This window comes from Acyrthosiphon pisum, chromosome A2 (assembly GCF_005508785.2).
Source record: "Acyrthosiphon pisum isolate AL4f chromosome A2, pea_aphid_22Mar2018_4r6ur, whole genome shotgun sequence".
NCBI classification, from domain to species: domain Eukaryota; kingdom Metazoa; phylum Arthropoda; class Insecta; order Hemiptera; family Aphididae; genus Acyrthosiphon; species Acyrthosiphon pisum.
This window is the reverse complement of record NC_042495.1, coordinates 23,941,042-23,956,138: the sequence shown is the minus strand read 5'-3', so window position 1 is coordinate 23,956,138 and position 15,097 is coordinate 23,941,042. Positions and strand designations below refer to the sequence as shown.

General features: G+C 30.6%; 1 protein-coding gene across 4 annotated transcripts; it reads left to right on the top strand.

The window, feature by feature from the left end:
• The first annotated feature begins 1,053 nt into the window (after positions 1–1,053).
• LOC100169313 (UDP-glucuronosyltransferase 2B20) lies at positions 1,054–9,309 on the top strand. Of its 4 annotated transcripts, none has more exons than XM_029490153.1 (5): positions 1,054–1,188; positions 6,053–6,891; positions 8,374–8,593; positions 8,721–8,940; positions 9,009–9,294. In XM_029490153.1, the coding sequence occupies exons 2-5, from the start codon at positions 6,082–6,084 to the stop codon at positions 9,292–9,294; spliced, it is 1,536 nt and encodes a 511-aa protein (XP_029346013.1). In that variant the 5' UTR covers positions 1,054–1,188; positions 6,053–6,081. The 4 variants fall into 4 exon arrangements, with proteins under 4 accessions (XP_029346013.1, XP_029346012.1, XP_016660305.1 ...); XM_029490152.1 differs by lacking the exon at positions 1,054–1,188 and adding an exon at positions 1,262–1,323; XM_016804816.2 differs by lacking the exon at positions 1,054–1,188 and adding an exon at positions 1,541–1,631.
• The last annotated feature ends 5,788 nt before the right edge of the window (positions 9,310–15,097 follow it).

Sequence of the window (15,097 nt, the reverse complement as noted above, 5' to 3'; positions counted from 1 at the left end):
TTTAATACCATCCATTATACGGTGACCCACTTGTAACCTACTGTACAGCAGAGTGAAATCCACTTACCCACCTTTTTTATTTGTTAATTGTGTCTGTGTTTTTTTTTTTTTATCTTTTATACTGAAGCAATTAAGTTTCTCTTACTCATGGCTTTAGATAGATCGGTTGCAGGTCAGGCCATACTACGCAATGTTAGGCCGTGGTGCACGAGAGTTCTTATTTGACATACCTACGAAAAAGTGAGTTACTACGGCGGCTGTTAATTGAAATTACAATATTATAATATTCCCATTTCCGTCATTATGTTAAATTATTGAATGTTCAATAATAAATATAATCGAGTTAATAACATAATTGTAATCACGGTTCACTGCTCTCGTGCTCTGTCTATATAACAATTATATGATTATGTTATGTCATATTATTATCATTATTATTCAAATGAAATCTCATCACTATTCACGCAGTAGTCTGTGTTTGATCATTGGTTAGCAGTGGTCTTATTAAAAGCAAACTGAGAAATGAATTATTATGCGTAATAATCAGTCCTGTAAAGAATACTTTTAAAAAGTACTTGAGTAAATACTCAAATACATTTTTTTTTTAAGTATTTAAGATACTACTCAAATACTTTAATTGTAAAGTATTTCAAATACTACTCAAATACTTTTAGTTTTTAAGTGGGTTTCTAATAAGTAGTTTAAGTAGTCTAAGTAGTAGTTTTAAAGGGAATATTATTATTCAATATTCAATAACTTTTTTTAGAAATCTGGTTTTCACAAATCTTTGGGCTTCGGCTAACACAGAAATACAGAATATTAAATAAAACTATTATTCTATTATTGTAGTTGACAATAATATTTTTCCAACCAATTATTTTGAATAAAAATAAAATGTTCGAAATAAAAAACCAAAGTACATATTCAATACCAAAAAGTATTTAATACAAAAAAAAGTATTTAAAATACCATTCAAAATACTCCATGCTGAAAATATTTAAAAAGTTATTCAATACTTAAAAAAGTATTTGAATACTTTTACTCAAATACTTTTACTTAAATACTTTACAGGACTGGTAATAATTCATTGCTCAGCTTATTTAAACTTCAACGGTTGTAGACTCAATATCAAACATCTAATTCAGAATTTACTTACGTACCTATGTATTCACGCATCACGCTGTACTGGTATGTACACTATAATAAATCAATTACGTTAATTTTATAGTTGATACAATGATACTGAACGATTTTAATATAATTTCATGCAATCCGTACATTAGTCTATTGGATTCTGAGCGGAGTAATACATCAATATACATTGTAGGTACCTATACTTTAGATTTTAATAGATTTATGTTAGTATATTATTTCGTTAACATTTAAATGTCCGTATTGTTCAAAATATTAATCTCTGTCGATTGTATTTAAAGTTAAGTTTTGTACAGAATATTAAATTCCTCTGTTCAACTTTTATGAGTTTTTTTATTTGTACAACTAAATTAATATAATATAAATAATAATACATTTAACGAAAACGCGTAAATAATTTTTGTAAAAAAAAAATTAAAGGTACCTACGTGCGTAAAGCAGAATAAATTTAATAAAGAATAACTAAACTACAACAAAAGGTAATCTATACATAGTAGGTACATTTTAAAACATTGAAATTATTAAAAAAAATTGAATAACTATAATTACTCATAAACCAAAACAAAAAAAAACACAAATTCCAATACATAATGTGAAAATATGATATAATATTTATATGTATACCAGTTTTAGCAGCATACACAATTACATTATTTTTTATTATTTTTTTTATTGTATTTATTAATAAACGGGTAAGTACCTTTTAGAACAACAGTACAGTAATAAATAATAAATCAAAATGCAAAATGACGATAAGAATACAGTTCTAGTACTGAGAATACAATAAAATTACAACTATTTAATAACAGTACTAATTAATATGCTACATAAACATTATCTTTAAAAAACATAGCGTATAAATTAAACAGTTACACGACAAAATAATTATTAAATAATACAAGTATGAAACTTAGATTTGATAAAATTACAAATAATTAACAGCCAAACTTAATGCTCTATAAACATTGTGTTTAAAAACATGGCGTGACACAAAAAAAAAATCGATCTGATTAGTAATACTACATAGTAATATATTTCGGGACAGTCAATTTTGGAATTTAACAAAATATTATACATCCGACGCAAATCACAATATTGCCTTCTGTATTCTAAATATTCTATATTAAATTCGGTAGCTATCGTTGTCAGTGGCGTAGTTCATACTTGTGATATTAATTATGTGCCAAAATACGTAGGAATCGGTTCTGAAATTTTTCTAATTTCTTTTTAATAATATAATTTAATTACCCTAGGCCTATACCCGAGAGGGAATTCTCAGTGTGGCCCAGTAAATGTCGTACTGAAGCACACCAGGGCTTGGAACCTTTATGATTTTTTCGGTTTCTGTTCCAATTCAGTTTTTCAAAAAAATAAGAATTCGGTACTGGTATCGGTTCCGGTAATTAAAATTACAGAATTAATGTTTCAGTTCTGGTACCGATAAATACCGGTATTTAGAAGTATATTTTTTTTCATAAAGTAAAAAAAAAACCAAGTATAAACTTCACACATATATTATAATTGACTAACTTACTCTGTACCTGTGGCCTGTGGCATGTGAGTGTGTGGCCTTGTGAGTTTAAAATTCAGCTTGAACTACTGACATTTATACTAGAAATTGTACTAGTACAATAGGTATATAAAGATTTTTTTCCATTTTGTGTAAATATAGGTACCTACTAAATTTAATACTTAACTGATGATTTTTAGTATAAATTAAAATGGTAAAATTACTTTTCTACTAAAAGCTTTGTTGATGAATTTACTTTTTCTTATTTCAAATTTTAAGTTTCAAAATGTGAATTCATTTTTGATAATTTTCGGTCTAATTTAATATGAGACCATAATATATGATATAATAAGTGACTAAAATATAATTTATTTTACTTTTAAATTTTAACCTAGGATAGACATTAAAAATAGTATTTTTGGTGGTTTAAAAGACAAAATGTATAAGTAGTTTAAATTTCATGAAAAATTCAATGGAATAAAAAATTTAAATAACCTTATGAACAATTATATTCTATATTTAAAAACACGTTGACTGATCAGTATACATTTACAACCAAATTTTATGAATAAACAATTATTACTTGATATGTATTACCTACCTAAACAAAATATTGAATAATTAAACAAAACTAGACCCGAATAAAACCAAAATAAACAGAAAAATTCTCTTCTGACAATTATCGGTTCCGATTACGGTTTAGGTTCCTAATAAAATCAAAAAAGGGTTATTTGGTAAGGTTCCGGTTCCAATATTTTCAATAAGTTCCGGTATTTTTAATTTCGGTTCCAAGTCCTGCCGCACACACTGTTGCGGTAGACGGTAAAGTAACGATAAAACTGAGCTCATAGTATTACATGAGGTACACCACATTGGTACGATGTTATTAGATCGGTGAACGGTAGGTGCGCCGATAATCTTTGTGCGGTTAAGTTCAAAACTAAACGAATGTAATTAAATGTAGTTGCGCACATGACTGCGATAAAATATATCGTACCGTAGGTACTCCGATATTTTTTTAACGTTGCATGCACGATTTTTACCTGGCCAATAAATATTAATAGCAATGATGTTTACCTATTTTGTAATTTAAGGGTGAAAATCCAAAACGTAGTATTGCCAAAATTTCGAAAATCGAGTTAAACATCGATTTTCATGGGAAAAAATGTGTGGAATTCGATTTTGCAGGCAGATTTAAATTGTATCGATTACTTTTGTGAATAAAATCGATTTTAAAACTGATGTTCAATACATAACGCGACATTTCCACATTTAATTTCAAAGCAAAACGCGGTGATATCATGTTCAATCATGTTCAAGTCAAAACGTATTATTGCCCATGTTATTAGTATTGGAACATACTTGATATCATTGCAAAACGTGGAATTGCCAATATTACATTTTTCTTCAAAACGTGGTACCTATTTCCGGCAATAATGCGTTTTGCATCAACAGAAATAGGAACAACTTTAAAACGTGATATTGCCATTACTATTTCAAGACCTGCAAAACAACGTGTTTTGGTCTGAGACGACATTTTAAAAGCGTTAAAAACAATGTTTACAATTTAGGTAGATTTATTTTGACACTGTCAATCGTTCACTTTTTAATTTTTACATATAAATAAACTTATTCTGAATGTTTATAGTCAATGGTCAGAAAATGTGTTACAGTTTTCCTTGATTTGTGAACATTTTGGTTTTTGGCAATACCACCTTTTGTATTTCCACCCTTCAATTATAACATACACAATATGAAGTTGTTAAGCTGTTTATCTGTACGACTATATTAGCATTATGGCATTAAGTACTATATATTATTATACGTACTACCTTACATTATTAATATTTAAATTAAGTATTAAAATGACAGTAAATCATAATATTGAAAATAAGTTTTTATATCAAATATACTACTATTATAATTCCATTTTGCAAATAAAGGCAAAAATTAACTGGTTAGTTAAGTCAAGTCAAGTCAACATTTAGAAAGCTATAAGTTAAGATTTAATAAACATTACACTTCACTCTTAAATTTAAAGTTAACACATGGAAAATTAAGAACTTAACTCAGTTTAATAATTACTTTTTAATTTAGCTTTTTAGCATTTTGATTAGTGTAGTACCCACCTTTAGCAATGTGTACAAAATACGTGATTTCACTATAATTCATATTGGTGAATTTAAGAAATGATATATTAGTAGGTACATAAATTTGTCAGTTTCTACGAGACACTATAAAACTATATACCTACAGTTCTTTTACGTAGTATTCTTATTTACACTAATAGGACATTTAACGAAGGGATTTTTGGAAGAGAAAAAGTATAAAGTTCATGGATAAAGAACAGAACAAAATTTAAAATCATCAAAACTAATCGCTTGTCTCACGCGTTTCGAAAATACGAATATCTATTGATATATAAAACGTATATTTGAATTTTGAGATTGGCCACGATGGTTCTCAGGCGATGATATATAACTTTGGCACAAGTGAAAACTATAATTATACTTATGATATAGATGATTTTATTAAAATGTGTTTAAGTTGCATCACATACGAACCTCAGTAGCCAAAACACCACTGTAGTATATACTATACAGTGTTTCATGACATTGCTAAGAACCGGGCAAAAGATAAAGATAATATATCGCCTATATATCGGCTAATATAAGTGGTGGAAATTTATCAATGATTATTTACCTAATATTGTACTAAACAATTGGTAAGTATGTATTTAAATATTTTTAAAAAGTTCTGTTTGTTTTAATTACAATAAAAAGAGCACTTTATCAAAATTGTAAGACAAACTAAAAATATTGACAGCAAAAATACAATTATTTTCGAAGATTATTATGCATTTACATCTAATATTATTAATTTATTATAATTTTTCGATATAGAGTTTCCTTAATAAGGCAATTAGGACATTAGGTACACAAATATTAAGTCTTGTATTATGTATCCTAGGCACATTTACAGAAAAATTATCGTCTGGTGGGAAGGGAAGGGTTTATAACAAAAAAAAATTATATTAATTTTACATAGTTAGCTGTCGAAAAAAAAATCGAGAGGGTATAAAGTTTATAAACTATACTATATATACTATAAACCACAAAATTCCTGTACGTATGTCTGGTATATCGTACCGCACTACCACAGCAGTGTGTGCTAGTTGTAACGAAAAACGTTCCGGTACGATGTTTTACCGTCCGGTAACTCATATCGTTACCGGATCAGTGTGCAAGCTCCGACGGTATGAGGATTACCGCACAAATGAAATATCGTTTACCGTACCGTCCACCGCGGCGGTGTTGCGGACCTTTGTAGAAAATCAAATTAAAATAAATAATTAATACGATACCATATCATAATATTGTTGTTTGACAGCGAATACTGGAACGCGATAAATCATCGCCATGTCGAGTTTCCCGGCGGCGGTGATTGCGTTGTGCACATCGTCCGCACTGCTCCAGTGGACGCCTGTCGGTGCCGCCAACATCCTGGCGATACAGTCGATCGCGGCCAAGAGCCACTGGAACGTGATGCAGGCCGTGTTGCGTACGCTGACTGACCGCGGCCACACCGTGACCGCGTTCACGCCGTTCGCGGACGGCGACAGGGGCGGTTACACGGAGGTGGACATTTCCGGTGACCTGGAGTCCAAGGTCGGCTTGAACGTGTCGCGGTATACCCGGTCTACGCGCCAGATGTTCACTTACATGGTGAACGCCTTGCGGGTCAACTGTGGGACCATATTCGAACACCCGCGAATGCAAGACATTTTGGAAGGCCGGTCGCCACCATTCGACGCGGTGATCGCCGAGGCTCACTGGTCGGATTGCGTGTCGTACGCGGCTACCGTTCTCCGCGTTCCCGCCATATACGTCGTCCCTTCGCCGATCGTCACGCACGCGGAGCGTTCGTTCTTCGGTCACGTCCCCAACCCCGCGGCCGTCTCCAACTTACTGTCGCCGCGCGGCGTGCCGAAAACGTTCGGTGAACGTTTCGCCAATACGCTGCGTACGGTTTACGGTTCGTGGCTGGTTTGGGACAACGAACGGAGGCTCCGGCAGTCCGACCGGCGACCGTTTGACGCTATGGACCTGGTCAGACCGTCGTTGACTTTCACCAACACGCACTTCATCACCGAACCTTCTAGGCCATTGACACCGGACGTCGTACAAATCGGCGGCATACATCTGACTCCGCCGGGAACGATACCAAAGGTAAGTATAATCAACATCATAATGACGTAAATTGGCTTCTGTCATCCGTCATCGCTTTTAAACAATGCGGGCATGCGGCCTTAGATGATATACTATGAATAGAGCCACAGCGTATTAAATCAATACAAAAAACGTTGCCGATATAGCGACTAGTCGCCGAGTTAGGTGGGCAATATACGCATACGCAACGCGACTTCTCGCATATTTATCCACAGTTACCTATTGTACCTATGGATAATTATGCGAGCAATTGCATTGCGCTTGTGCAAATCGATAACCTAATTCGGTGACCCGTCTCTATATCGCAACAAAATCATAAGCGGTAGCTACAGTCCATAGTTTATGACCTAAGCATGTGACGACGGTTGAGGCGCGGGTGATTATAATATTATATTATAATGCGTTATCAAGTGAGGATACCTATCCATTTTTTTGGGAATATCCAAATTACGCGATAATCGCATTTCGTAGAAACACTCAAAAGACGATGATAACTGATTATCTTGTATCGTATATAATGTGTGTGTTTAACGTTCGTACAACTGTAGTTGATAACAGTCTGTTGTACCTCCACCTATTATTAGGTATTTTAATAATTGTATTTACTTCCCGAGTTATTTTCCGGTACAAGGTTTAGAAAGTACCTACCACAAGTTGTAAATTGTAATTTTTCATCTAAAACCTACACTTTTTATTTCAAGGCTTAAAATATCTTATATCTACATAATATGATTTATCACTTTTACAATATACGAAATATAGATTATATTCATATAGATTTTAAAAATATTAAACATATCTCGTTTCACTCAGAATCTAATATTTTTTTTATTAAATTTAATGACATTTTTTAATAATTAGATTAAAACCATTACTAAATAATAATTATTTACAAGCTATGCATTATAATTATTACCTATTTCATATTATGTTTGTTGACGTATTATTTCATTATGGTAAAAATTAAAAATAATAAGTTAGGTATTGCTAAGTTTCAAGTTCAAATTTAATTTAAACTAAAAATTGAAACATAAGGTAATAAAGAAATTATAAATGTACAGCATGTAACTAAAAATACTTTAATAGTTAACAAAAATATTGAATTTTAATTCTAGTCAGCAATTTCAAAAATTACAACCCCTCCCCCAACCATGATTTTTTTTTAGATCGCCCTGAGAGGATGCCCTTTATATACTATACCAGAGGCCATATTAAACGAACCGTTGTTAGTGTAGTTTCTGTATTCGTGTTCATTTTTATCGTATTTCGTTTACGACACACTTACGAGTACCTAACCTAACCTATAGCTCAAGAATATGTGAATTTTAAAATTTAACCTATTGCGCAAATTTGCACCGCTAACGTTAAGGGCTTAAGGCAATTGAGCAGACCCATTCTGCAGTAAAGCTGAACCTGCGACATAACATGTATTTACATTTTTAAGAGTTAAATTATTGTTGTGCAACCATTACGTGTCGGCAGGACATTTTGGAATTCATTGACAACGCGCCCAATGGAGTGATTTACTTAACGTTCGGTTCGGTGGTTTTGATGACATCGTTACCGGAAAATATACTGAGAGCGTTAAAAGAGGCAATCGCTCGGGTTCCGCAGAAGGTATTGTGGAAGTACGAAGGTGAAATGGTAGACAAACCGAAGAACGTGATGACGCGAAAATGGTTTCCACAACGCGATATACTTCGTACGTGCCATTATGTGGTAATTGTGACATACACACAATACACTTAAACATAATATATAGCTTAGAGTTATATACTGAACTATAATGTTATTAATTGTAATCTGACATTATTATATTTATCATGTAGTGCATCCTAACGTGAAACTGTTTATCAGTCACGGGGGTATATCTGGAGTATACGAAGCTGTAGACGCAGGCGTGCCATTACTCGGATTTCCGATTAACTACGATCAACCGAGAAATATCGACAATCTGGTCGACGCCGGAATGGCGATCTCTTTGGATCTCTTTTCCGTAACTACAGACACGGTTTTTAACGCCATTATGGAGATTGCAGACAACGACAGGTGAGACATTTTATTTCAATCAAATTCTATAAGACGTTTAAATATTACTGTGCACCGTTCTCGTATAGGTACCGACAAAACGCTAATATTGCTTCCGATAGGTTCAAAGACCGGCCCATGTCACCAGCGGAGTCGGTGGTTTACTGGACTGAGAACGTTTTGCGTCATAACGGAGCACCACATTTAAAATCTCACGCTCTGAACCTGACGTGGTATCAATATTTTATAGTCGATATAATTAGCACATTTTTTTCCGTTGGGTCTGTCCTTTTTTTCATAATTTATTGTGGCCTAAAAATGATTTGTAAACACGTTTATACATTTTTCCACAGTGTCAAAGAAAAACGAGAATAAAATAAAATTACACAAATAATAAATATTTTATTTGTTCAAAATAATGTACATCATACATTATTAGGTATAGTCGTATTGTCCATGTGCTATATGTTTGGTTGTTATTGATCCTTCAACATCTTTTAAATATAGTAAAATATACTTCAATTAGATGTATTGCATTGAACATTAAGAACTATATTTCCCCTTGTATATGCCATCATAGTGGTTATACTATATTCTTATATGCGTTGATATTGTATAATATATTATTGTTTAACGACTATTATACTCTCTATTTGTAGTAAAAATTATCAATAAATACAAAAATGTTTTACTATACCTATTATATTATAATATATAGTGTATATTGAGGACCATATTAGGGTAAGTTATTTCCCTAACTCACTATTATTTTAATAGTTATAACTTATAAGTTATAACAAATTATTATGAAATAATCTTTAACTTACCTATTTAATGTTCTATAGAACATGTCACAATTACGTAATTATTAACTTTTTTTATATTTGTGTAACAAAAACCATACTAATATTACATAATAATTGAAGAAATAACTTTGAACATAATATAGGCTAACGATACTTTTCTTTATCTAAGGCAAAATCAGGTCATGAACTAGTAATTTTTAGACCCAGGAAAAAAAATAGAATATACTCCATTTTTAGTAACATATTTTAGATTCTTCTTTTATTTTTTGTACCTGTATAAAGTGTAAACGATAAATAGTCGAAATAATGCTTCGATTTTCTATTATCGTCTATTCATTATTCTCTAACTTCAGTATATGGTTCGATGGGAAAGTGGGAAATCTAGTTGGTACATTGTGGAGGTCAACATTTAAAATTACCAGTAGCTTTCAAAAGCGTCGGGAAAGAAAAAAAACTCTCCTCAAGAGCACACTGCTAATTTGGATGGATGCCACTGTAATTTCTAGCAGAAAAAGTGCATCGATTTCAACATAATAGTTCTTTAGAGAGGTAATTTTTCGATTTTATCAATAGTTATTAATAACAAAAGTTAATTTAAACAATTATTGATGAATTCGAAAAACCGCTAATAATGGGATTTTTATTTCTAACGCTTTGTTTATCACCATAGAAACGAATAAAAAAAAATAATATTATAATTTTAATTCAACTCACTTGATTTTTAAAAATACTGGCATACAATTCTAGGTTAATAAATAAGTAGGTAATAACCAATATAACCAATAACGTGATATGCGAACATCGTGATAAACGAACACGTATTGATGTTCATTCATTCGTACAATCTACAATCTAGATGTCAATTATAGTTTAAACACAGTTTTGTCACAAAGAGACTTACATATGCGAACATAGGGCCAACTGTAGCCAAGCTCCACCAACAACTTTTACAGCCCTCTATCCCTCCCAAACATTTATCTAATTGTTTTAAGCTTATTCAATTTTATAATAGTATGGTATTAGGCTTCGTCCTCCCCAAATCTCATAATTATCGCCTATTGTACCTAACCAAACATAATATTTTTTAAGATATTTTTCAATGTTACCTATCCAAATATAATTTTTCCCGACAATTGTATGTACATTTAAGTTAAAAAGTACACAAATATGCAAATTCAAACTTTGTATTTAATTTCGCCATTTCATAAGACAAATTTATAACTTGCAAGCAGTCCCAAACCCTATAATAAATATATTTATTAGGAGGGAAAATGTCAACGTGGGGGGGTTCAAACACCCAAAACCCCCCTGGCTACGCCACTGCTTGTTACATTTGTTGAAGAAGATTTATTTCATCATACCTGCAGTTTAATACCTACTGAAAATAAAAAGATTTACATTTTAGAAAATAGATGCCAATTTTTAAATAAAATTGTATTCAAGTCCAGTAGTTTTTAAAAAATAATCGAGTATATACACATACATTAAACTTTCATATTTGTGGTTCATCCATTCTTAGGTACTGCGATTACCAACGACCAGAATTTAATATTTATTTATCTATACCTATGGATAAAATATTTTTGTTTTTTTTTTTTTTATTGTTTGGTGTCTATACTGCCTAATGTCTATTCAAGCCCTGAGCTTACAATCACGAACATGATGTGATAATACAGCTCATTGCGGATGTATATACGCTTTGTGGTATCTTGACATTCCCACAGGTTTTCGTCGCTCGAGTGGTTAAACTTGGCTTGCATAATTATAATAAGTACCTTTAGAACATAATTATAAACACGTATTATCATTGTGTGTACTTGTAAATAAATTATTGTTTTATCTTTTAAACATTGAACAATTTTCGTTCAATATAAGTGGAATTAATTGATATATTATGAATTATAGGTTATCATTGCAATGTATCCTCTATCTATAGTCAATAATATTATGGCTTTTTGGATTATGTCTTTCATCTTCTTTTGCGATTTCTGTGATCGGCACCAGCCCCGGCCCCGATCGCGATGCGCCGTTAATATGATATTAATTATTATAAGCTATTGATAGTTACCTACGATGATTTTTTTTTTTTTAGTGAACGAGTGAACCTTCAACATTTCAGGTGAGTAATGAGTAGGGCTTGGAAGTTGATGACCTTAAAAACAATAAAAAATGATCTAAAAAAATGCAAATATAACATAAAAATGACAAAAAAGTCCTTAAAAAATGAACTAAAAAATTGGTTTTAAACAAATAAAAAAAAAATTTTTTTTTAATATTTTACTCTATTTTACTATAAAATTCTATATACATTTATCAAAGCTTCGAATAGCTCAAAATATGACAAAAATGTCCTTAAAAAATGAAATAAAATAATAAAATGTAGGTATAATAATATTCACTACAACACGACAACGACAATTTATTAATGTAATCGGTGAGATAAAATCGGATAGGTACAAACTTAGTCCGTGGTAATTTCCAAGTTTTAAGTTATCGGCATAATGCTTGACAAGAAATAATAAGCAGTGAACTAGTGTGAAATCAGTAAAAATGACTAAAAATGTGGGAAAATGGTCTAAAAATGTCAAAAAATGACTTAAAAAATAATTAATACAAAAAAAAGGCAAAAAAATGCAAAATAAAATATAATTATTCAGATACGCATGATAATGAAACACATTTTTGGCCAGGAGAGCATTGTCTAAAAAGTTCTAAAAATAAATGCAAAATGCATCAACTTCCGAGCCCTAGTAATGAGTGTTTTATATTGAAAAGGTATGACGTATCTAGGCACATATTATACTTTAAATTATTGTAACGTACCAAAAACACTGCATAAACATTACATAGTTAATTTAGTAGTAACTACGTTTAAAAATATGAATCGCAATGTAAAACAGATTGATTTAATGTGATTTAAAAATATGTCGTGAACATCATTATCATCAACGTGAACTATGAGCTAATTATCTATTTCAGTACATAAATCTAATTCGTAAAATATGATTATGTTGTTATAATAATCGGTTGCTAAAAATAATTGAGATACCTACCTATACCTAGTTCGACGTTCTACTAATATTAACCACACCAAAACTGACATGTTTTCCGTATAGGTACCAATCATATTATATAATTAAATGATCCAAAATATTAATCTTACATTTAAGGAAAATATTATTATGTAGAAAATAAAAATGAATAATTTGTCAAACTTATATTTATTCAAAAGAAAATTCCATGAGTTATTTTGCTTTGATATTATGACACCCTTAAAGCCGTTTATTTTTCGTAATTTATAAATACTATCATATCAATAATGCGTCAGATACTGGGGATTATAAAAAAAAACACGAAAACCATGAATTGAGTGCGTAAAACTTTACCTAGCATGACCGAACAGTATATAGTTGTGTTATCTTAATAAACTATAAAGTGATTAATGCTCAGTAATATAAGTAACTGTTTATTTATTCTCAATTTTAATTTTAATTTAACGGCGAAGAGTTAACACAACTCGGGATTAAACTTTTAGATTCTGACCGGAGTAGTATACATCATTAATAATTACAATATAATATATATTGTACATATATAATATATATATACTGTCTCCGCCGCGACAATACGGCAAAGATAAGCACCAATAATGCCACCGACCGGCGACCAGTTCACACTCGCACTCGCACACCACACGTAAATTATTTGCATTGTATTATATCGTTTTATATTTCTTATATTTTGTGTCAGCTGTGAATTATACAGGATGTATCTCGTGTCATTGTACGTGGTGTTTTTAACGATTATGGATCGATGACATAGAATTTCGTTGAAACGAAAAAAGACGTGTTTCTTTAATTTTCAGGCAATTTTTTTATAACAATTTCAAAATTTTAACCAATAGCAAAATCAACTTTATTTTTTCAAATGGTAACTACTATATTTTTTAATAGATTCCGATAAAGCTTTTTTTTCTGACAATTTATAGGCAAATCGTCAATTTTGGTTCGCTAGTTTATTAACTATGGTCCTCTAAAGTTTAGTAAAATATGCATTAATATACTTTTAATTAAAATAATTAGTATAGCTGGTTTAATTTGCAAGAGCTAAATAATTTTTTTTTATAACTAACTTTTAAAAAGTTCTTTGAAAACAAAGAAATTTGAACCATAAGTTCCACAGTAAGTATTTGGGTATTGCATGCAAAGTATGTATTTAGCAGTTGAAATTCTTTAAGAATTATATAATAATCGTGATTAAAAATAAACTATGTGCAAGATATTTAGATAAGTAGTCAATATCAATATAGGTTTGTACCTAACTTAGGCATACTTTTAATCTGAGTTAATAAAAGATTTCCATTATTATTACAACAAGAATCAAATACCATTAGGTAGGTATTACCTTAGCCACCTAATAAAGAATCCGAATTAATGCTATTGTAAGAAAAGTATGATTGGAATATTTATGATAAGAAAAGTACGCAATAAAATGTAAATGCCCAAAACTAAAAAATATGAAGGGTTATAAATGTTCTCTCCTAAATTCTTACTTTTCATGCGATACCTACCAATATAGGGAACCTATATGTGGTTCAAATTTTAAGTTTATCCCACTACGAGAAGAACATCACAAAACATTGCACTTTTCATCACACAATTTTTTTTAACACCCATACATACCTAATACGTTTATATCAACAATCGAATATCATTTGCCAATTTACTATTATTACTTTAGCTACCTAATAAAGAATCCAAATTTATGATAATGTAAGAAAAGTAATCGAGATGTAATTAATTACGATTAAACATATTAAAATAATAATACCGATATTGATGATTGCACCTATGTTAAAATAAAAATAATGAACTATGTTTGCCAACATGTTTGCCAACATGTTTGTTTATGTTTTTTTTTTTTTTTTTTGAGAGTGTCATTAGATTATCGAGTATAAAAAAATAGTCATAAGAAAAAGTTATTTAGCTCTTGTAAATTAAACTTATACCAATTGTTTCAATTAAAAGTATATTAATGCATATTTTACTAAACTAGCGAACCAAAATGGATGATTTGACCATCAAAATTCTCAGAAAAAAAAGTTTTATCGGAATCTATTAAAAAATAGAGTTGTTACAATTTGAAAAAATAAAGTTGATTTTTCTATTTGTACACCTGCAGCGTGTTTAAAAATGTTGAAATTGTTATAAAAAAATTGCCTGTTAAAAACAAAGAACACGTATTTTTTTCGTTTCAACGAAATTCTACATCGTGGATCCACAATCGTTAAAAAAAACACAGCGTACAATGACATAAAGTACATCCTGTATAAAGATAATATTATGTAGATTACGTACAACCGTAATAATTAA

Coding starts and splice junctions, on each gene's coding strand:
- LOC100169313 (XM_029490154.1), top strand. CDS start 6,082: ATGTCGAGTTTCCCGGCGGCGGTGATTGCGTTGTGCACATCGTCCGCA. Junction 6,892..8,373: donor CGCCGGGAACGATACCAAAG/GTAAGTATAATC, acceptor ACGTGTCGGCAG/GACATTTTGGAATTCATTGA. Junction 8,941..9,008: donor GAGATTGCAGACAACGACAG/GTGAGACATTTT, acceptor GTTCTCGTATAG/GTACCGACAAAACGCTAATA.